The 23,347-nt window shown below is 39.2% G+C and overlaps 1 protein-coding gene across 1 annotated transcript; it reads left to right on the top strand.

Annotated features, from left to right (window-relative positions):
- The first annotated feature begins 2 nt into the window (after window positions 1-2).
- On the top strand, window positions 3-23,088 carry LOC115218516 (cathepsin O). The gene is made up of 9 exons (XM_029788378.2): window positions 3-261; window positions 5,659-5,755; window positions 7,788-7,908; window positions 9,184-9,240; window positions 10,097-10,253; window positions 13,038-13,153; window positions 17,662-17,828; window positions 20,582-20,674; window positions 22,487-23,088. Exons 1-9 carry the CDS (start codon window positions 73-75, stop codon window positions 22,528-22,530), a joined length of 1,041 nt encoding a protein of 346 aa, XP_029644238.1. The 5' UTR covers window positions 3-72; the 3' UTR covers window positions 22,531-23,088.
- The last annotated feature ends 259 nt before the right edge of the window (window positions 23,089-23,347 follow it).

Genomic DNA, 23,347 nt, shown 5'->3' with positions numbered 1-23,347 from the left:
AAGGTCATAGGTTAAATATTGCTTGAATGAGATGCAGGAAGATATTTTCATTTCAACATTTGAGTGAGAGAAATGTCGTCTCTTATCCCACCGACGATCTTTTCGTTTTTATTGTGTTTTGCGGCGATTTACTGTACTGCCAAGAATGTCTTACCATCAGAAGAGGATTATTATTTCCTATTTAAAACATTTGTCAAGAAATACAACAAATCGTATATAAACGACACAGCGGAGTTCAATCATAGGTTTATTATATTCAAGGTAAGAAATCTGGTGTGAAAAAATGAAATTACTTTTTCCTGGTCATTCGATTGAGAATAGTTCGATGAGTGTCTGCTAGTAATAAGGTGATTGATTAATAAGTATATTTTCATGTAAGTGATTTGATTGATGGGATTAATCGATATTATTAATTGGAGTGACTACAAGGAGTAGAGATTCGGAATAGCCGACCCCCAACCAAAATTTCCGGAATTTGTTCAGATTCCAATAACTTATACATACTAATTATGCTGCAAGCTCCTTATTTTTGTTCGGAAAAAAAAAGGAGTGGGGAAACCGCCCCTCCCCCTATATCCCAGGATCATTAGAAATTTTTTTTTTTTTGTTGAATGAATTCGGGTGTCTTCCTAATATGCTACAAAACCCTTGTTTTGGGGTCCGGAAAACGGGGTGGGGTGAGTTCGAAGCCTCGGAAATTTCACCCACTCCCAACATTTTACAGAAATACATTGGTCAATGTTTACTTTAACACCTGGCCACAAAAAAAAAAAAGTGTGAAAAACAAGAAAACATCGGATCGTGTGAAAGTCCTTCCTGACCCCTTGGAGTTTGTTTTGAAACTCCACCCAGTAAGAAAAAGTTACCCCCCTCCTACCCCATCTAATGTTCACACACACACACGGCTATCCTATTGAATGTCCAGGGTGGCTCCTTATCTAAGTTTTTATCGATGTAGTTGTAAACCCTCAAGCTTACTACACCAAAAAGATTTGGATCATTAAAAGGATTTTTAACCTCTTCATCACTCAAATGTAATCTTGATTAATTAAAATTTGGGTAATCACGATTTTCACTAAGAAAAAAAAAAACTCAGATTTTTTTTGCGTTGAATCAAGTACCCTGACTTCCTAATATGCTGCAAATCCCTTATTTTAGTTCGGTAAAAAAGGGAGGGGGGTCTCCCCTCTCCCTTTTTTTCCGAACCAAAATAAGGGGTTTGCCAGTCAGGGTACTTGATTCCACGCAAAAAATTCGAGTTTTTTTTTTTTTTTCCTTAGTGAAAATTGTGCTGGTGAAAAGATCAATGTGGGTGGGGGATGAAATTTCCGAGGCTTCCACCTCACCCCACCCCGTTTTTCGGACCCCAAAAAGGGTTTTTGCAGCATATTAGGAGGTCAGGGTACTTGACTCCACGCAAAAAAATTCCGAGTTTTTAAAATTTTTTATTTAGTGAAAATCGTGCGGGTGTTACCAAAATTTGATGGTTTGTTTCATTAAGTACGCTTGCCCCGTCACCCTCCTATTTAACCAAATAAGTTAGTTTGTCTTAAAGAAAATGTTAATTCTAACGTTTCGATCAGATTTCCTCCTCAGAAAAGTCCCATTGGAATATGAGAATCTGTCCATCACAGCTGTCAAATGGCTCCAGTTCTGCAAGCTTTAATTTTTGCTGATTCAGGCTGTGTTACTCGCTTGTTTGAATTCCAGCTTTTCTCTCTGTCTCTTTGCAGTTTAAGTTGAAGGCACTATTCTATCTATCTATCTAGGTTGAGTCAGTGTTATTGTTAAAAGTTTGTTTTGACATGGTTGTTACAGCAAAAGTCTTTGTTTTGATTAATTTTTTCAATCTATGGTTATATTATATACCGCGATTCTCTTTTCCTGAAACTATTTTACAAACTCGCATAAAACACATACACACGCACACACTGCAAAATTTAACACACCTGATAAATATTTTAGTGATAAAAAAAATAGTGAATTTGAGATACAGAAGTCATTGTACAATTGGTAATCTTGTAATAATTTCCTTATCAGCAAATCATTTTTTAAAAATGCATTGTCTATATCTGAGGTGGTTTAGTATTTGAACAAATATTAAAATTTGTGTTCTGTTTGTATTTAGTGTGTCCCAGCCACTTGTCATACCAAACTGTATTTTTCTTGTGTCACCCAAGTAGCAGGGCATACTCTTGTCACTCCACACTACCATTCCGATATCATACAGTAGAGTACCGTTCTTGTATCACTCTATTTTATTATTTCTTTTATGTGCCCTTTTCAAGCCTAGCCAAGCTCATGGGCCTGGTTTCCCGGTTTCTATGGCATATGTGTCCCCCCCTCCCAGCTGGATGGGATGCCAGTCCATCGCAACATTACTCAAGAAACAGGAAGAAAGAGTGAAAGTTGGGGCGAAAAAGTACAACAGGGTTGGCCTCCACCCCCTGCTAGAGCCCCGTGGAGCCTTAGGTGTTTTCGCTCAATAAACTCACACAACGCCCGGTCTGGGAATCGAAACCATGATCCTCCGACCGCGAGTTCGCTGCCCTAACCACTGGGCCATTGCACCTCCGTATCACTCTCTACTACTCACTATTCTCATGTCATACAATAGATAGAGTATCATTTGCCAACACTACACCTGATTTTCTCCCCTCCATACACACACAAGCATGTATCTGACTCATACACTGTTCACTTTCCAGACATTTGTACATTATTGCATGTTCTTTATACACACTTTTGACAAGTTGTGGTGCACCTGAGCACTGTATACAATAATTTCATTATTATTATTATTATTATTATTATCTACATTAATAATGGTTTGAACATCTTCCACCTTTCTCCTTCATGTCTTTTCAAATTCCTTTATTTACAACTTACTGACAGCTAAGGTACAGGAGCTCTTTGACCCTTTATCATTCAAACCGGGCATAACCAGCCCAAATATTCCATCTGTTTTATGTTAAGGGACCAGCCAGATCTAGCTTCTTCTACCTACCCTGCTATGTCATTCTAAAAATAAACTACCGCATTGTCAAAATACTGAAGGTATGCAATAATGCATGATTAAATTCAAAACAATGTTTGTAATTATGCATTACATTTGGCAGAGAAATCTGAATGCTAAAAGGTCAATCTTGACAGACAACCTCTCTGGTGCCAGTGGCATAAGAACATTTACTCAGTCCATATTGTAAAGCTGGTGGCAACGAAGGACATCAGAACTATGGAAGGGTTGATGTCCATAATTAACATGGTACATCAGAACTATGGAAGGGTTGATGTCCATAATTAACATGGTACATCAGAACTATGGAAGGGTTGATGTCCATAATTAACATGGTACATCAGAACTATGGAAGGGTTGATGTCCATAATTAACATGGTATTTTCCTCTGTTGTTATATGTGTCAAATGACTGCAACAAGTGGAAAACATTGGTGGGATTAGAACCAGCCAACTTAGGAAGAGAAAACGAAGGAAGACAAATGAATATTATACTAGCATTCTGTATATCCTACTAAATGTGGATATACTGTAGAAAGCCAGAAAACTGGTAGTTGTCTCAAGAAAGTATTTTGTTGGTCATGTGTTGCAAATTAGGGAACCTGCAGAAGAGGTAGACCCAGGAAGACCTGGAATGAGGTGCTGAAGCATGACCTTCGAACATTGGGCCTCACCGTGGCAATGACAAGTGACCGAGGCCTTTGGAGATATGCTGTACTTGAGAAGACCCGGCAAGCTAAGTGAGACCATAACCCATGGCCCATTTAAGAGTACCCTTCAATCATTGGACAATAAACTATGCTTGCAAAGACCTGTTGAGGCACGTCCGCTTCCCATGCTAGCATGGGTTGGACGATTTGATTGAGGACTGGTGAACCTGATGGCTGCATCAGGCTCCAATCTGATCTGGCAGAGTTTCTACAGCTGGATGTCCTTCCTAACGCCAACCACTCCGAGAGTGAAGTGAGTGCTTTTTACATGCCACTGTCACAGGAGCCAGTCAGGCAGTACTAGCAACATCCACGCTCAAATGGTGCTTTTTATGTGCCACCTGCACAGGAGCCAGTCCAGTGGCACTGGCAACGACCTCACTCGAATGTTTTCTCACGTGCCACTGGTACAAGTGCCAGTAAGGCGATGCTATTTTTTAATTTTTTATGTGTGCATGGTAGTCTCATTTTCATAAAATGTGCTCAGCAGTTCATGCTATGAAAGTGCAAATCTCAGCACTTTATGGGTTAATAATAACACTATATTAATTAGTCCATGTTCCATATCAGCCTGACAAATGAATGTAAAAACATCATGCTGATGATAATGATGATAAACGTAGGTGTAAATGAGGTCATATTTCTGAAAAGGTAATATTTTGTTGAAGAGTTGTCATATGATTAATATTAACAAAACTATTTGAAGTCCTCTTGTTCAGCTGTCTATTATTAACGAGAGCAGCTGATCTCTTTTCATGGTGAAGTGGGCAAAAACAGAAGGCTGACTTGTTAAACAAAATAGCAGGGAATATATCTGATATTAGACTATTGTCGAGGTGTTGTCTTTATTGAAGGAGATCTATGACATTGCAGTCCATTGAATATTAAACTGATAAGGGATTTGAGAAATAATGTAGGCACAGCACGAGGCACACACATGGCTGTGTGGTAAAAAGCTTGCTTCCTAACCATATGGCTCCTAGTTCAGTCCCACTGTGTTCCACCTTGGGTAACGTGTCTTCTGCTATACCCTCAGACTGACCAAAGCCTTGTGAGTGGATTTGGTGCATGGAAGCTGAAAGAAGCCCATCATATATGTGTGTGTGTGTATTTCTTCCCTGCTGTTGCTTGACAACCAATGGGCATGCTAACAATTCTACCAGCACACCATCTTCACATATGTATATATGGCCTCAGGTGTACATCACACATAAAGGCTACAAAGAAATTTTTACCTCTAATCCAAAATGGTAGCTAATTAATCCAGCTGAAACAGGTATAGTACTGATTAGCAAGAGAATTTTAAAGTAAGATTAATAAAAACATTAGAAAGATAAGCAGACCAAAACAATGGAAGAAGAGCAGTGCAGTAATTTGCTGGTTTAAAAATATTTATTTCTTTATTGCCCTCAGGGGTCCAAACATAGAGGGGAAAAAAACAAGGACAGACAAAGGGATTAAGTCGATTACATCGACCCCACTGTGTAACCGGTACTTATTTAATCAACCCCGGAAGGATGAAAGGCAAAGTCAACCTTGGTGGAATTTGAACTCAGAATGTAAAGGTTTTGTCTGAAGATACTGCAACATAAAAGTCTTAGACATGGACATTATTATATCTGCAAGAAAGATTCTGTTCTTAAATAAAGATTCTACTTAGGTCAGAAGATCAGATCTACCCCAGTATGCCACTGGTACTTAATTTATCAACCTCGGAAGGATGAAAAGCACAGTTGACCATTGGCAGAATTTGAACTAAGAACTTAAAGACAGATGAAATACTGCTAATCATTTCACCCAGCATGCTAACATCTCTGCCAGCTCACCACCCTGGCCTTGTGGTAAATATTAAAACCTCTATTGTATATTTTGTTACTAATATCCATTTGATATTTATATATATATTTTTTTTTGGCTTCTGCCGCCATTGTAGCAAAATGTGAAAAAAGTGTCAACGATGGAAGTCTTTTCTGATGGTGCACAGTTTGGAATCACAAAATTTTCAGATCTTACAGAAAAAGAATTTACAGGTAAATTACAATTTTATAATATTGTGTGACTAATTTGGTTAAGAAACTGTTGGTGCAATGTGAAAGGTATTTTTACCATTCCTGATTTTGTATACTGATCACTTGAAACATAAAGAAGTGCTGATCACTGAAAGTGGATGGAAGTTGTGGAAGGGGGAGACCCAGGAAGACATGAGATGAAGTAATGAAGGTCAATCTCAAAATGCTGACCCTTTACAGAGAGGATGACAAAGGACCAAGATGTGCATCATTGCAGTTAAGAAGACCTGTCCACCACCAGGTAAAAAGCACCCAGTACGCTCAGTAAATGTCTTAGACTCATCTGTGGAGTACTCAGTCACTTGCACTATTAATTTTGTGAGTAGGCTGTACCATTGATCAGATCAACTGGAACCCTCGTCGTCATAACAGATGGAGTTGTTGCTGTTGTGGTTCCATCATCATCATCGTTTAGCGTCCGCTTTCCATGCTGGCATGGGTTGGACGGTTTGACTGGGGTCTGGGAAGCCAGGAGGCTGCACCAGGCCCCAATCTGATCTGGCAGTGTTTCTGCAGCTGGATGCCCTTCCTAATGCCAACTACTCCAAGAGTATAGTGGGTGCTTTTTACATGCCACCAGCACTGGGGCCAGAGGAGCTGGCATCGACCACGATCAGATGGTGCTTTTTATGTGCCACTGGCACAAAAGCCAGTCAAAGGGGCACTGGCCTTGGCCATGTTTGGTTGGTGCTTTTTATGTGCTAGCGGCATGGGGGTCACAACTACAATTTCCATTTGATTTGATTTTGATATTGATGTTGATGTACTTGACTCAATAGGTCTCCTCAAGCATGGCATGTTGCCCTATGATCCAAGGTACTTTTGTGTGGGCTGGTTATGCAACACTGGTCTAGGTTACAACTGTTAACTCACTTTATTTGCCAGGTCTTGTTGTCAATAAATAAATACTAGGCCCCACCCAGTGCACTGGTTTCCCCATGGCTTATAATACTCCTAAGGCAGTTCTTTCTTTAAAAGCAATATCTTTGTGGCTCTAACATCTGGTTTTCCAAGCCAAAACATACAAGATGGTCTTTTAACCCTTTAGCATTCAGATTATATTGTCAAAATGCAAAGCTTATTGATTCACATTGTTTTGAACTTGCATTTTCTTGTAGCTTCAAGATTTTGATGATGTCATTGTTTATGTTTAGAATGACATTGTAGGGTAGGTGTGAAAGGCTGAATATGACTAGTTTGAACATAGAAAATGTAAAATATTTGGGCCTGATATGGTCAGTTTAAATGTATAAAGGTTAAAGTATATTATTGCTATATTTTGGGATGGTCATTTACTCTTTTACTTGTTTCAGTCATTTTGACTACGGCCATGCTGGAGCACCGCCTTATTCGGGCAAATCGACCCCAGGACTTATTTTTTGTAAGCCTAGCACTTATTCTATCGGTCTCTTTTGCCGAACCACTAAATTACGGGCACGTAAACACACCAGCATCGGTTGTCAAGCAATGTTGGGGGGACAAACACAGACACTCAAACATATACACACACACATACATACCTACATACATATATATATATATATATATATATATATATATATATATACGACGGGCTTCTTTCAGTTTCCGTCTACCAAATCCACTCACAAGGCTTTGGTCAGCCCGAGGCTATAGTAGAAGGCACTTGCCCAAGGTGCCATGCAGTGGGACTGAACCCAGAACCATGTGGTTCGTAAGCAAGCTACTTACCACACACCCACTCCTGCGCCTATATTTATTTATTTTTTGCTTGTCAAAAACCATATGCGCTGTATATTTGTTCTTCACTTCAGATTCATTATTGTTCTTATTTTATGTCTTTGTCTGGAAATTTCGTCACACCCCCTGTGACCTCTTCAGCAACCCTCCATCCCACGGTGTCTCCTCCCATTCTGTTTAGTTAGTTTCACATTAGGAATCCTACAAAACCAAGTGTTAAAATCTATTGTTATTTCTAAATAATAAAGTAACATTTGTTTCTCTCTAAACACAGAACAATACTTGAAAGGATTGAAAGGCAAGCATCCCCTTCTCAAGTCAAGCCAACAACCTCTAAATTCCACCACACCAATGCAGAATATCCGTAAATTGAAAATCCCACCTGTTGTCGATTGGTAAAATCATTTCTCTCTTCCAATACTGTATGACTATGTTGTAATGTAAATCTCTCTAATGTATATTGTGTAGCTGTATATCTATATATTGTATATCTCTATGTTGTATCGAAATCAAAATAAAATTCGATGACTGGCATCCATGCTAGTGGAGCGCTAAGAGTACCATACGAGTGAAATTGTTGCCAGAGCAACAAGCTGACCTTCGTGCCGATGGCACGTTAAAAACACCATTCGAATATGATCGTTACCTGTGTTGCCTTATTAGCACTTGTGCTGGTGGCACGTGAAAAAAAACATTCGAGTGAGATCATTGCCAGTACCACCTGACTGGCCCTCATGCCAGTGGCACTTTAAAAGCACCCACTACACTCTCAGAGTGGTTGGTATTAGGAAGGGTATCCAGCTGTAGAAACTCTGCCAGATCAGATTGGAGTCTGGTGCAGCCATCTGGTTCGCCAGACCTCAGTCAAAATCGTCCAACCCATGCTAGCATGGAAAGCAGACATTAAACAATGATGATGATGATATTTGTATGTTGTATATTGTGTATCAGTATATTGTTATTGTATGTTGTATGTTGTATATTGTGGAAGTGTGTGGCTTAGTAATTAGGGTGTTGTACTCATGGTCGTAAGATTGTGGTTTCATTTCTTGGATTGGGCAATCTGTTGTGTTCTCAATGCATTGTTGCTTTGTTCTCTCAGTGGGCAGTATTATATATCCATTACGGCCAATCTTACCAGTTAGTTTCACACTGGAGATTCAATGGAGTGTTAGGTAACAATCCGATTATCAGATTGTTACCTAACACTCCGTTGAATCCCTAGCACAAAACTGATTGGTAAGACTGGCTGTAATGGAAGGTGGCGAGCTGGCAGAAACGTTAGAACACCAGGCGAAATGCTTAGCGGTATTTCGTCTGCCGTTACGTCCTGAGTTCAAATTCCGCTGAGGTCAACTTTGCCTTTCATCCTTTTGGGGTCGATAAATTAAGTACCAGTTATGCACTGGAGTCGATGTAATCGACTTAACCCCTTTCTCTGTCCTTGTTTGTCCCCTCTATGTTTAGCCCCCTTGTGGGCAATAAAGAAATAAGATTGGCTGAAATGGATATGTGATACTGTACATTTCAGATTATATACCAACTCTATGGACAGATGCACAACTCCATCTTTTTCCTGACTTATGGACTCTTTGACAACTTACACGTAAATGTGTGTGTGTGCAAGTGAAAACAATTATGGTATATGATTTATCCTTTTCTCATTCCAGGAGGAAATCCAGAGCCGTCACAAAAGTGAAGAATCAGGGATCATGTGGAGCTTGTTGGTAAGGAAATACTCAAGTGATTATTGCCTTTGCTGTTGTCTGTACCTCCACCACCACCACCACTACCACCACCACCACCACCACTGTCACTATCATCACCATCATAACAGTTCAACAGCACTTTTCCCACAGTAAAACAATAGTGACAGCAAGTTACATTTAGCACATGGCTCTACCAAGTTGAATTATGTCTTTGCCACTTGACCCCTGCCAACCTTTTGTTTGTGGTAGAGAGTGAAATTGACAAAACAATAGGCCTTCCAAAATACCCATTGTTTGGATAACAGTATGTCTCTCTTTCTCACTATCTTGCAATAGCTATATACACAGAAGATTCCCAAGCAAAAATTAGTTAGTGGAATAGAGACCAGCTAGAGATGACCAGAAGCAGACAGCCATTTGAGACAAATGGCCAGAGAGAGAAAGAAAGTTACAATCAGCTTCTATGAGCTGGACGGTTCAACCGGGGTCTGGGAAGCCAGGAGGCTGCACCAGGCTCCAGTCTGATCTGGCAGTGTTTCTACAGCTGGATGCCCTTCCTAACACCAACCACTCCGTGAGTATAGTGGGTGCTTTTTACGTGCCACCGGCACAGGTGCCAGGGGAGGCTGGCAGCGGTTGGTGCTTTTTGTCTCATAAAAATCATAAGTCTGTAAGACAGCGCATGATTAATTCTAAAAATGTGAATAGAAATGCATTACATTTGACAGAATAACCTGAATATTAAAGGTTAAAACCTGAAGGGTTTAAGTGGAGTTTTCTGCTTTTTCTCTTTTGAACCATTTTTTGTTTAGATTTTTGCATTTATGTTGATGTTAATTGTTCTGAGATTCTTGTAATGTTTCCATTGATGCAGGGCATTCAGCTGTGTTGAGACAATGGAGAGTATGTACGCCATTATGAAGAATATATCTGCCCCAGAATTATCCGTACAGGAAGTGATTGACTGTACTGGGGAAAGTCTGGGATGCCGTGGTGGAGACACATGTTCTACATTAAGATGGCTACAACAGGTTACCCTTTTATTTTTATCTGACTTATCTGCTCACCATTTTTGTTGTTGTATCCTCCAATATTTTATTTTACCTGCATTCTGTTTCTAACCAACAATTAAAATAGCAGAAGTAAGTACTTCATCATAGTTTATCGTCATCATTTAGCAGCCCCTTTTCCATACCTGCTTTGATCAAATGGAATTTGCTGGGGCAGATTTTCTATGGTTGGATACCTTTCCTGTTGCCGACACTTACTTGTTTCTCCAGCAAGGTAATGTTTTCCCCCAACAAACTAAAAACGAACAGTCCCCTCTTGTATGATGATGATGTCCATTTACAACAACATGTGATGTCCAGAGACAGATACATGCAAATGCAAATGGCTAAGGTAGTGAAACATGGGCCCTGAATGCTGAATAGATATGAAGAATGGAGAGAAATAAAGTTAGTGTGCTTTAAGGGATGTGTAATATCAGTGTGCATCTACGACAAAGTGCAAATGTTGGAAAATTACTATTTTTAAATCTCACGAGATATTCAGGAACAGTACTTTGGAGCAAAGATTGTTTGCCAACATAACATGGCAGTCCTGGTTTAGGACGAACGTTGCTGTAATTTAGCCCCAGGAGAAATTGTCTCCAGCTGGCTATACAACACAATCTGTGTCCTTATATTTTTGAACAAGGGAATCTAGCATCCCCACTCAGCTCAAAACAATATCTGTGTATCACGATTTCCAGGTTATTTCCCTTCATCAGCACAGAATAATTGTTTGGCTAGAGGTGGCGCTGCCAAATTCCCGTTTGAAATATATAGTTTCCAAAGTGATAACTAGTCACTGATCTAAAAATTAGAAAATTACTATTTTTAAATCTCACAACAAGAGATATTCAGCAACAGTACTTTGGAGTAAATTTTGTTTGCCAACATGGATATTCTTTTAAGCTAAGTCGGGGTACTAGATTCCCTTGTTTGAAAATATAAGGACACAGATCATGTCGTATAGGCAGCTGGAGACGATGTCTCCTGGGGCTAAATTACAGCAACATTCACCCTAAACCAGGACTGCCATGTTATGTTGGCAAAGAATCGTTACTTCGAAGTGCAAGTTTGTTGAGTGAAAAGTTAGGCATAAGAGGAATCAGATGTGGTGTGCAAAAGAGAAGACTGTGATGGTTTTGGTCAGGTGATGCATATGAATGAGGACAGCTGTATAAAGTGGGTGGAACCTGTGGAAGAGGGAGACCCAGGAAGATGTGGGATGAAGTAGTGAGGGCCAATCTCAAGATGTGGGATGAAGTAGTGAGGGCCAGCCTCACAGATGAGATAACAATGGACTGGAATGTAGGGCAATATGAGGTTCTTGAGAAGACCCACACACCTCAGAGAAACTGAGTTCTGAAAGTGCTGTCTGTCTGTTTGGCCATGGAGAAATATTTCCTTGCTTGGAAACCCATGAGAGCTGGTGACAGGAGGGGAAGGGTTTCTGGTCATAGAAAATATGCCTCAACAAATTCCGTCTGATTCCATGCAAGAACGAAAAAGTTGATGTTGCACTGATAATGATGTTGTATGTGGTGTTGACACTATCCCCTGGTCCTTTGGTGCTGTGAGTGGAGTTCAAAACAACTCCCTCCTTTCTTTTCATCAATCTTGAAGACTCTGAATAAAAAGGAAAATAAATAAAATAAATAATAAACGGTGGTGGTGGCAGCACCGGTCATCGGCATCGTTCCCCCTTCCCTCACCATTACTATGTGCTGCAGACAATACTACCCTTTCACTGTCAATATTTTGCTATTCAATGCCTCTAATGCGTACAACCCTGTTATACTATACTAGTTTAATCTTGATTGTTGGTATCTATGAGGTGATATCAAAAGGTTCCTAGACTAATGTTTAATAAAAATAACTTATTCACCCAAGTTTTAACATCTTTGAAATAGGCCCCTTGTGCAGCAATATAATAGTCCCAGTGTTCCTGCCACTTTTGGAATCCGGCTTGGAAGTTTTCTATAAGCAAGTCAAGAACCTTCTGCGATTTGTTCTAGATCTCGACAGTGCTGTAAAAACGGTTACCTTTGAGCTGCATTTTCATCTTGAGGAAGAGATGGATGTCTGCAGGTGCTAAATCTGGTGAATAGGACAGGTGTGGAAGTTGATACCATGTTGCTTTTGGTGAGAAACTCACGAGTGAGGAGAGCTTTGGTGACCGGGTGCTTTGTTGTTGTGCAAAATCCAATTCTTTGTCTTCCACAGATCTGGTTGCTTTCGCCAAATGTCTTCCCTCAAATGCTTCAAAACATCACAGTAGATTGGTGGTCTGGCCTTGGGGAACGGATTCTCGATGCCCAATACCACATTTCCAGGGGTGACGCTCGCAGTAGGTCTTCCAGATCACTCATTGTCTTCCAGGGATGTTTTTCCACTTTTGAAGTGCCCATGCCATTCGAAACATTTCCTCATCACCATTAGCTTGTCAAAGTATGCTCGATGTCTTTGTAGCAGATTTCCAAAGTTTAAGGCATAAATTTCATTTTGGCTCTTTGTTCCTGTCCATGACAAAATCACAGACTAAAGTATACACGTGATCACAAAAACACAAATTTCACCACTTGCAAAGTCATTTGGCACACTACCTCATGAAGGTCACTGCCAGCTCTTACTGCGCACACAACTGTGTGCTGCCATCTGTTGGCGTGCTACAGAACTAGTCTGGGAACTTTTCGGTACAATTTCTTATTCTCTTTCTTACATTTTCAAAATATTTTCTATAACATTTTTATATCTATTTCTTTGTAGAAGAACCAGACAGTGGTCTATGAACCTGCTTATCCTCTCAAAGACATCGATGAATCATGCCGTCCTATTAAAAAAGATGCCCCAGGTGCTCAAGTGATAGAATCTACCTGTGACAAGTAAGCACCCGTCCCATTTTACTTGTGTGTCTCTGAAACCCATCGAAATAGATTGTGATATTTTTACATGTTACCTGTAGATTCCTTGGTGGTAGAACTATCATTGAGGCTGAGAAATTAGATGACTACATTATTGATACAGAGGTATTGTGAGTTCAAATTTAGCTTGTTCTTCAGCAGGACTATTAACTTTGTTTCCTTTATTTCTCGGTAAATAGATGACATTTCCTGTGGAGGTACAGGCTTGGCTGTGCAGTGAGAAGCTTACTTCTTGACCACATTGCTCTGGGTTCAATCCCACTGCATGGCACCTGGCACAAGTGTCTTCTAATATACTGTGTGTTAGTTGTAAATACCACTGTCAGATGAACAGTCATTAATTTCCAGTGTTCTGTGAGAAGATTTCAGGCCATGGGGAATTATTACTTTGCTTGGAAACAGGTGAAGGTTGGTGACATGGAGCACATCGATCCATAGAAAATCTGCCTCAATAAACTCTATCTGCAATTCCATGCAATTATGGAAAAGTAGACGTTAAAATGATGAATGAAGATATCCCTGGTGAATTTATTTTCCAAACGGGGATCTTCAAATCACATCAATATCTCAATATCTGTAAAGCTGTGTCTTGCTCAAGGACACAACCTCGTCGCCGGGAATTGAACTCCCGACCTTACGATTGTGAGTCTAATGCCCCTAACCACTAAGCCACGCGCCTTCACAGCCATTATTATTATTAAAGAAGGGACGACAAAATATTTTGCAATATCGAGTTATGCCCCTTTACAGTTTCAGTTCAAATCTTGCCAGAATCGATAAAATAAAAAACGGAGAGGATCAGCAATGTTTTGATATTGATTTGACTATCATACATTTTCCCAAATTTATAGCCTTGTACCTATGATAAGAGTCATCATCACCATTATCATCGCCATCATCATCATTATTATCATCCAACAAGGTGGAGTGGTGGGACGTGTGCAGTTTTTAGTTCCATTCCTTTAAATTTTGAGTTCAAATCTCAACATCGTTTAAATATGAATTGATGTTGAAATAACGGGATTGATCTATACGACTGTCACTCTATGCTGACATTATGACTTATTATTGTTGTTATGCTCCCCCAATAAAGTTTCACCAACCCCCCCAATTGGGTTTCAAATCCCGTTTGAAGCTTTTCCATCTCACTTTACAAACTGCAGTTTTTGCCTTCCTTTAAAATATCTCGAGTTCAATACTAAGTCTCTCCCAACTAAATTGTATTTCGGTTTATATTTCATCCGTTCAGAACATTAGTAGAGGATGGGTGGGGTAGGCTGGCAGAATCATAAATCTGGCCAAAATGCTTAGCAGCATTTCGTCTGTTTTTATGTTCTGAGCTCAAACTCTGCTGAGGTTGACTTTACTTTCCATTCTCCTGGGGGCAACAGAATAGGTACCAGTTGAATATTGGGGTCGATGTAATCAATTCCCCCTCCTCTGAAATTGCGGGCCTTGTGCCAAAATTCGAAACCAATATATTAGTAGATATGGGGTATTGGTGGGAGTATTAATTGGTAGAAATAAAGTTCTGTGAAGGAACATGGTCCAGTGGTTTGGGTGTTGCCCTCACCATCGTAAGGTTATAGTTTTGATTCCCGGATCAAGTGTTCTTGAGCAAAACACTTCATTTCACGTTGCTCCAGTCTGCTCAGCTGTAAATGAATTCCAACGTTAGCTGGGAAATTGACTCAGCGACAGATTGTTCAACAGGGGCTTTTGTAACCCCAGTAACTTATATGCCATGGAAACCAGATCAAGCTTCAACTTTATGGGCTCTGGGGTGCATGGGAAAAAAATTTTAAAATGAAGGTTGAGAAAAATAGTATTGGACTATCTGGTCACAAGTTGAGAGTTCAAATCTGATGCAAGTGTCTTTGTGTTTATTTCTTCACCAAACTATCAGGAATAGCTGCTAATCATTTGGTAATGTTGCTTATGATAGCCTAGAATCCTATCTGAAGGAGGGTTTCTTTTTTCACAACATAAATATGAAACTTAGCAATGGCACTTAAAATCACCTCATAATCTCAAAAACATTTATGAATTACACAATCACAGTAGATATATTTATATAAATTATCACCTTATCAGTAAATTTAAGCTTAAATTAATCTCATCAGTAAATTTAAACTTAAAACCACTCTTTTATCAGTATATATTTACATACTTGAATGTCTGTTTTATCGATGTATTTACACACTTTAATCTCTGTTATTTCTAGCATATATTTTGCAACATTTATCTCACCATAACCTTGAAAAGATGAATGTCATTAACTAAAATATTTAATATATAATAACTAAAATGCTGATATTTTATCCATCCATCTTGTCTGTTCACTATTCCTGAAAGAGTCATGGAAGTGGAGTTCTCAGGCCCCTCTTCCATAGGGTCCCATCAAAAGCAACCATCATTGCACTTTCCAGCTGGACTCCCAGGCATAACCACCTAGGACTATGGATATTATCGAACCATCTCATTCTGGGTCTCCAGGTGGTTGATTTCTGTGACATTCTAATCCTATGGGCATAGACCCAGAGCTGTGACCTCTCAATGCACAGCTGTAGTGGCTCCACCTGGAGAGACTCCTTGGTCTCTGAGTTCCGCACCCTGTTGAGCGACGCCACCCAGGAGATCGTTTGGCAGAACTCATTCATTTGGCGTGTATTCACAGTTGTACTCTTTTAGTCATTATCCAACATTCATGACCACAGGTGAGGATGGGCATGACAGGTGAGTTGCAGATAAAGAGTTTTATTCCAGATGGAAATATTGAAGTTTACACAAACTAAGAATCAATAGGATTTTCATCATTATTTTATTAACATAAATTAATAACTAGGGTTTCAGCTAATCTGTTTGCCTTAACAAAACACTATTGATAGAATTTCCATTATCATTTCATCAACTCAAACTGAAAGGTCAGACAAATTTCCATCACTGTTTTTTTTTATCTTTATTCATCATCGTCATCGTCATCGTCATCGTCATCGTCATCGTCATCGTCATCATCATCATCATCATCATCTTCTTCTTCTTCTTCTTTTGGTCATTATCCAAGAAAATTTTCAAGAAGGCCAAGGGTGTCTTGGCATCACTCAGCAAGACCTTTGTCAGCCACTCTCCAGCTGTCTATTTAAGGCTGTATATGGCTATGGTGTGGCCACACTTGGAATTTGCATCACCAGTCTGGAACCCCTATCTTACTCGGGACATTGACCTCCTGAAAGCTGTTCAGAGACGTGCAACCAAGTGAATACCCTCCATCAGGCATCTACCTTGCTCTGAACGTCCTGCTTCTCTGGGCAGAGATACATTGAAGCTCCAACGTCTGGCAACTGACTTAGTAAACTCCCACAAAATTGTTACCCATCATGCCAACAACCACCTTGAGCACCTTTTTGAGCTCCATGTGTCTAACACATGTGGGCATGCCTACAAAGTCAGAAAACAGCACAGCTCCCATGACTTTTGGAAACATTTTTTCACACTCAGAGTTTCTGAAGCACGGAACAAACTACCTGCATCAGTTGTTAGCTGCCAAGACATTGCATCCTTTAAAACTTCCATGCATCCTGGAATCCGCCAACACTACACCTGATATACCTCCGCTCCATTCGCATGCACACCTGTATATCATGACTCTTACACTGTTCACTTTCCTGACTTTTGTACATAATTCTATGTACTCTATATGCACCTTTGATGAGTTGTAGTGCACCTGAGCACTATGCACAGTAATTTCATTATTATTATATTATTATTATTATTATTATTATTATTATTATTATTGCCTTTAGCACAGCTTCTAATGCTGGAGATGTATTACAGTGTCGGCTGTTCATTACAAGTGAACTAAGGTAACACCTCTTATTTTTCGAGCACCTTCTGGAGTATTCAAGAAGTTCCAAGCAGTGCTGTTTTCTGCAAGTGGTCTACCCTTATTGCAGCCCCTATTTGTTCCATGTACTTCTCAAGATTTTTGCTCATTGTTCCCAGGTCTCCGACAATTATCAGTACTACTGCTACCTTTTTCATCGACCACAACTGCTCAATTTCCCAAGCTAACCTGTCATATCTCTCGACTTTTCTTTCTTCCTTATTGCATACCTTGTTGTCAGCTGGGCATGCTATATCTATGATCCAGCATAGTTTGTTTTCTTTCTCAATTAAGACTATGTCTGGCTTCCTATTCTCTATCTCATGGTCGCATTGAATCATAAAATCCCACAGGGTCTTTGCATTACCATTTTCAATTATTATTGTTATTATTATTATTATTATTATTATGACTATAAGCAAGGGTAAGCACGAAAACCAAATAACGAAATTGAAGATAGCAAGTCTGGTTTTTGTTTTACCACACTAATAAAACCAAACACAGGAAGAGCTCCCTTTATTTTCTAGGGATCTACTAAGTTGTTTCTGTGTGTTATTCTGCCTTTTTTTATTTTTTTTTTTTACAGCTTTGTTGGAAGAGAAGAGAAAATGTTGCTCCATCTTGCCCAAAACGGTCCATTGGTCACTGCAGTGGACGCCTCAACTTGGTCCAACTACCAGGAAGGGATCATTCGATACCACTGTGAGACCTCTAACAATCATGCTGTCCAAATTGTTGGCTATAACACATCAGGTGACCAGACCCTTCTATACACACTCCCTTTCTCTCTGTCTCTCTTTCTCTCCTCCTACTCCCCCTCTCTCTGTTCCTTCTTGCTTTGTCTTTCAGTGGATATACAGATGTCAGTTAGGTGGTGTGACTGGTGCTAAATTCATTGGGGTATTTGTAAGAGCAGTCTCAGGGTCTATTAGGCAAGGGAGACGACTTTAAGGATCATTATTATTGTTGCGTGAGAGAGCAATGCATGCCATCAAAGTGACACGGGTACAAATATATGAAGCCCAGTATACTGTAAATCCTCGAGTATAGTCCGCCCATGAGTATAATATACTTAAACCTTGTGTATAACACGCACCCCTTCTCTAACTTGAGTCAAGGAGGTCTATATAACGTCAACGTTTAATAAATGTTGCTTACTGCATATTATGGATTATTCTTTTATGACTTCATTGCTTTCAGGCTTAGCTTAAGGTATTTTCGCACCCGACATCACAAAATGCATCTGAATAAACATAGCCAGATAGCAAATAGAGACTTGGACACTGCTTAGAAAATATTTTTCATTTTTAACCTTGTATATAGTATGCACTAGCGATTTTGACCTTTAAATTTTGGGGAAAAAATGCGGATTATACTCGAGGATTTACGGTACTCAACATGACTGCCCATTTGATAAGGGTATACCAGGTACGTGTATCACAATCATATGTATACGACATGGTGATCTTATATCAAGCAAAACAGCGCATAACCTTGCAGGTGGAGCGCAGTTAGAATTTTCTTCAGGTTGAGTAGCCCATCCAACTCAAAAGGTCCCCGAATAAGGTTTGTTTAAGGATGTTGAACGAAACTCCCATGTTTCCGAAGGTGAATTATCGAAACCCCTGTGTTTGTCTCCTCAACATTGCTTGACAACCAATGTTGGTGTGTTTATGTGCCCGTAACTTAGCGGTTTGGCAAAAGAGACTGATAGAATAAGTACTAGGCTTACAAAGAATAAGTCCTAGGGTCGATTTGCTTGACTGAAGGCGGTGCTCCAGCATGGCCACAGTCAAATGACTGAAACAAGTAAAAGAGTATTTGTGAACAATAATAGATTTATGGCTTAAGAGGCAGGGGTGATGATACTAAGGGTTATTTTTTTAAAAATGTAATTGAGCAGAAAAATATGAGGTCAGGATTGTAACTCAAAATGTTCTAAGAATGGAAGAAAACTTGAAGCTTCTTGCTGGTGCATATGAGGCAGATCCTTGAGAATTTCTCATATTTTTTCACATATCCTTAGAGGTTCCAATTAATATTGAAACTTGCATTTGTTCCTCAAGTTCAGAATGTATCTCGATAAATGACGTCTGAGTTCCTGAAATTATATGTATGCTGGCTATGCCAGAACTTAAACTAGTTGGCTGTTAAGCCAATAATCTAATTATCGATACGTTTATTGGTAACACCTTATCATTATTGACAATAGGACTTGTTATAGACGTCTACTGACCAATGGGCATGGGATCAGACTTATATAATTTTGTGATGGGAGGCTAGGCATGAAAGATTGAATCTTTTTGCAGTAATGATTGAAAATTCAGTGAATTTACATATGGTAAAATAACTGACTTTGATTGTACTTTTTATCAAAGATTCAGTGAAATTTGTGATTATTTGGAAATGTGTGATACTAGGTTTAAAAATTTCCTGGCAATGCATATTCTTTTTTCTATGTTAAAAGAAATATCATATCATAATACACAGTTTTTTCTGCTTGATTATTTTCAAAAACCAAAAATGAAAAAAAATACTTAAAAAGACAAAATAATCCTTAGAGTCATCTCCCTTGCATCATAAACCATAAGACTGCTATTAGTAATATATATGTACTAACAACTTTATGATTGTTTACTCTGTGCAGGATGCATTTACTGAGGCACCACCACAAGAGAGGTTATCATGTCTGAAGCAGAACCAAAGAGTTCTCTATGTTCTATGTTACCTCTGTTTATTCGTCTACGCCAGAGTTTTGTCTCATGACCAGACAGAAGTGTGAATGATGAAAAAGAGCAGGAGTGAGGGAGGGAAGCTTAATGGATGAGAATCAACGATTGGTTGTACAGTTCTATATTTAAGAGACGAGGAATTATTTACATTATTTACATTTGACAGATATTTGTCCTCATCTTGCTTGTTGTTAACACAACGTTTCGGCTGATATACCCTCCAGCCTTCATCAGGTGTCTTGGGGAAATTTCAAACCTGGGTTCTCATATGGCGTAGTGGTTAAGAGCACGGGCTACTAACCCCAAGATTCTGAGTTCAATTCCAAGCAGTGACCTGAATAATAATAATAATAATAACAACAACAACATTGAAAAATACCTTAGGAATGAGAACCCAGGTTCGAAATTTCCCCAAGACACCTGATGAAGGCTGGAGGGTATATCAGCCAAAACATCGTGTTAACAACAAACAAGATGAGGACAAATATCCGTCAAATGTAAATAATGTAAATAACGATTGGTTGGTAGAAGAGACAGAATAAAGGAAGCAGGAAAGAGAGAGTGAGAGAGAAAGAGAGGGAGGGGTGAGAGTGAGGGAGAAACTGTTGCACAAGATATAGTTAGGAGATTGGATAAACAGTATGCGCAGCTTGATGCAGAAAGAGAGGGTGACAGAAGAGATGATTGAATGTGCTAGAATTAAAGCCTGAATGACTGCCATATTCTTAAGTATATTCTATTGACTATAATGTTTCCTGTTAATATAAATTACAGGTGAAGTACCATATTACATTGTGAGAAACTCTTGGGGTAGTGACTTTGGTATCGCTGGTTACCTTCACATTGCTGTTGGAAGCAACCTTTGTGGTAAGAGCTTTTGACTTTTAACATTCTTGTGTTCTACATGGAATCTGGTGTATGACCTTTATGTAGAGTGGAACAAATTAACTTGGGTTTAGCCATCTGTGTATCATACAGACAAGATTCTGCAGTTTTCATTTATGATAAAAATCATTTACAGATGTGTTGTATTAAAGATACAATCTATATCAGAGGAAATTGAAAAATCATCCTAGCAGTGGCTTCTGAGAGCACCGGATGCATTTCAGCCTTCTTAGGCTTTATCAATAGTGTATCGAAGTCAATGTCTATCACCTCTGATGCATCGGAAACAGTGAATAATAGTCTCTGATATTGCAAACAGCTACAGGGATGAATAAAAAATCTGGTATATGCAATAGAAGTAGCATTGAATTGAAATAGCTAACTATGTATCATACTTAAAGTATATACATATTGACAGTCAAGATACTGCAGTTTTTGTCTGAGGTGTTCTCACTAGCTACTGCTATGAGGATTTTTCATGTCACTCCAATATATATATATATATCATCATCATCAACATCGTTTAACGTCTGCTTTCCATGCTAGCATGGGTTGGACGATTTGACTGAGAGCTGGTGAACCAGGTGGCTGCACCAGGCTCCAATCTTGATCTGGCAGAGTTTCTACAGCTGGATGCCCTTCCTAACACCAACCACTCTGAGAGTGTAGTGGGTGCTACAAATAAATGTCGTGCTGAAATCGGGAATCTAGCCAATTTTTGTGGCTGGACGCCCTTCCGAATGCCAACTACCAATTGAGCATGGGGGTTGGTGTAATCACTTAATCTCTTCCCCTAAAATTGCTGGCCTTGTACTGGAATCTGAAACCATTATTTAAATGAATGTAATGACATTATGTTGGTTATTTGAAGTGATGTGGATGTTGCTGCAAGTGTCACTGACCCCTTTTGGCAGCAATGCCTTTGCAGTCATATTTACCAGGTGCAAGAGAGACGTTTGCACTGGTATGGTCATGTGGCGAGAATGGATGAAGATAGTTGTGTGAAAAAGTGCCGCACCCTAGCGGTTGAGGGAACCTGTGGAAGAGGTAGACCCAGGAAAACCTGGGACGAGGTGGTGAAGCACGACCTTCGAACTTTAGGTCTCACCGAGGAAATGACTAGAAACCGAGACCTTTGGAAGTATGCTGTGCGTGAGAAGACCCGGCAGGACAAGTGAGGCCATAATCCGTGGCCTCTACCTGGGATGTAGCCAGCCCACTTATGCATTCCTTTCCTTCTTGGGACACAAACCCTACTTGTGAAGATTGTTGAGGCAAGTGAGAATCAAAATCGTAATCGATCAACATCAATAGAATTTGTAGCTGTGATACCAGTGCCGGTGGCACATAAGAGAACCATCCAAACGTGGCCGTAGCCAGCGCCGCCCTGACTGGCCTCCGTGCCCGTGGCACGTAAAAAGCACCATCCGACTGCGGCTGTTGCCAGCCTCGTCTGGCACCTGTGCCGGTGGCACATAAAAAGCACCCTCTACACTCACGGAGTGGTTGGCGTTAGGAAGGGCATCCAGCTGTAGAAACACTGCCAGATCAGACTGGAGCCTGGTGGTGCCTCCTGGTTTCCCAGACCCCAGTTGTACCGTCCAACCCATGCTAGCTTGGAAAGCGGACGTTAAACGATGATGATGATGATGATGATTTCCTTGTTGAGGAAGCTAAGGGGGTTTCTTCTTGATAACTTGATTGTTTATACTTTCAATGTTTTTTTTTCTTTCTTTTCTTCCCCGTAAAAATATATTTTGTTATTACAGATTGTAATTTCCTCTTTTTACGCAGGTTTGGCCCAAGAAGTATCAACGCTACAGATCAAAATTGTATGAACTAAAGACAGGAGACCTGTTCCAGCACTAAAACATATCAGTTACTGAAGTTTAACCAATATTTGGGTGTCGCGAAACATAGTTTTGTATCATAATGATTTAAAATTATTATTATTATTATTACTATTAATAATAATAATAATAATAATAATAATATAATAATAATGATTAAACTTTTTTTATATAAACTTAAAATATAAAACGAATAAAAAAATATTCAACTTTTGTAGCTTTGTCAGAAAATCAGACTCCATTTTTCTCACAACATATCATTATGAAAACATGAACAGTATGATAGCAATAAAAACATTAAAAAAATCAAAAGATCAATGACAATATTATAAAAGAAATAACAAATAAATTTTGGTATTAAATGAAGTTACTCAACAGAATGACAATTATAGGTTTCTTTTGATGCCATGCACCGATATTTTTATGACCAATTTCATATGTCTCTTTGCAGTAAAAAATGGCTGTTTTTGTAAATTTCCAATCTTTTTTGGTTTTTTTTTTTGAGTCAGTTTTTCAGAATATTTAATTTTATATAATTATTAAAAAAAAAAACGCCACCAAAGATCAAGTCTTTCTTAAATAAATATTTTAAAATGTGTGTGATGTTTTTGTGTTGTTTTTTTTTTGAGAAAATTTCTCTGTTGTTCAGTTCCAAGATGGCAGCATTTTGCAAGAGAGCAGGACTTCAGTTTATAGATTAAAGGTGACTGGATTTTACTCCTGGCTGTGATTTCATTTTCTATACTGTTGTTGGTGTCGTTCATGTTGTCATCATCATCATCAGCATCAGTGTTTTAATGTCTGT

This window comes from Octopus sinensis, linkage group LG13, assembly GCF_006345805.1.
Source record: "Octopus sinensis linkage group LG13, ASM634580v1, whole genome shotgun sequence".
Lineage (NCBI taxonomy): Eukaryota > Metazoa > Mollusca > Cephalopoda > Octopoda > Octopodidae > Octopus > Octopus sinensis.
This window is presented reverse-complemented; position numbering and strand designations above follow the sequence as displayed.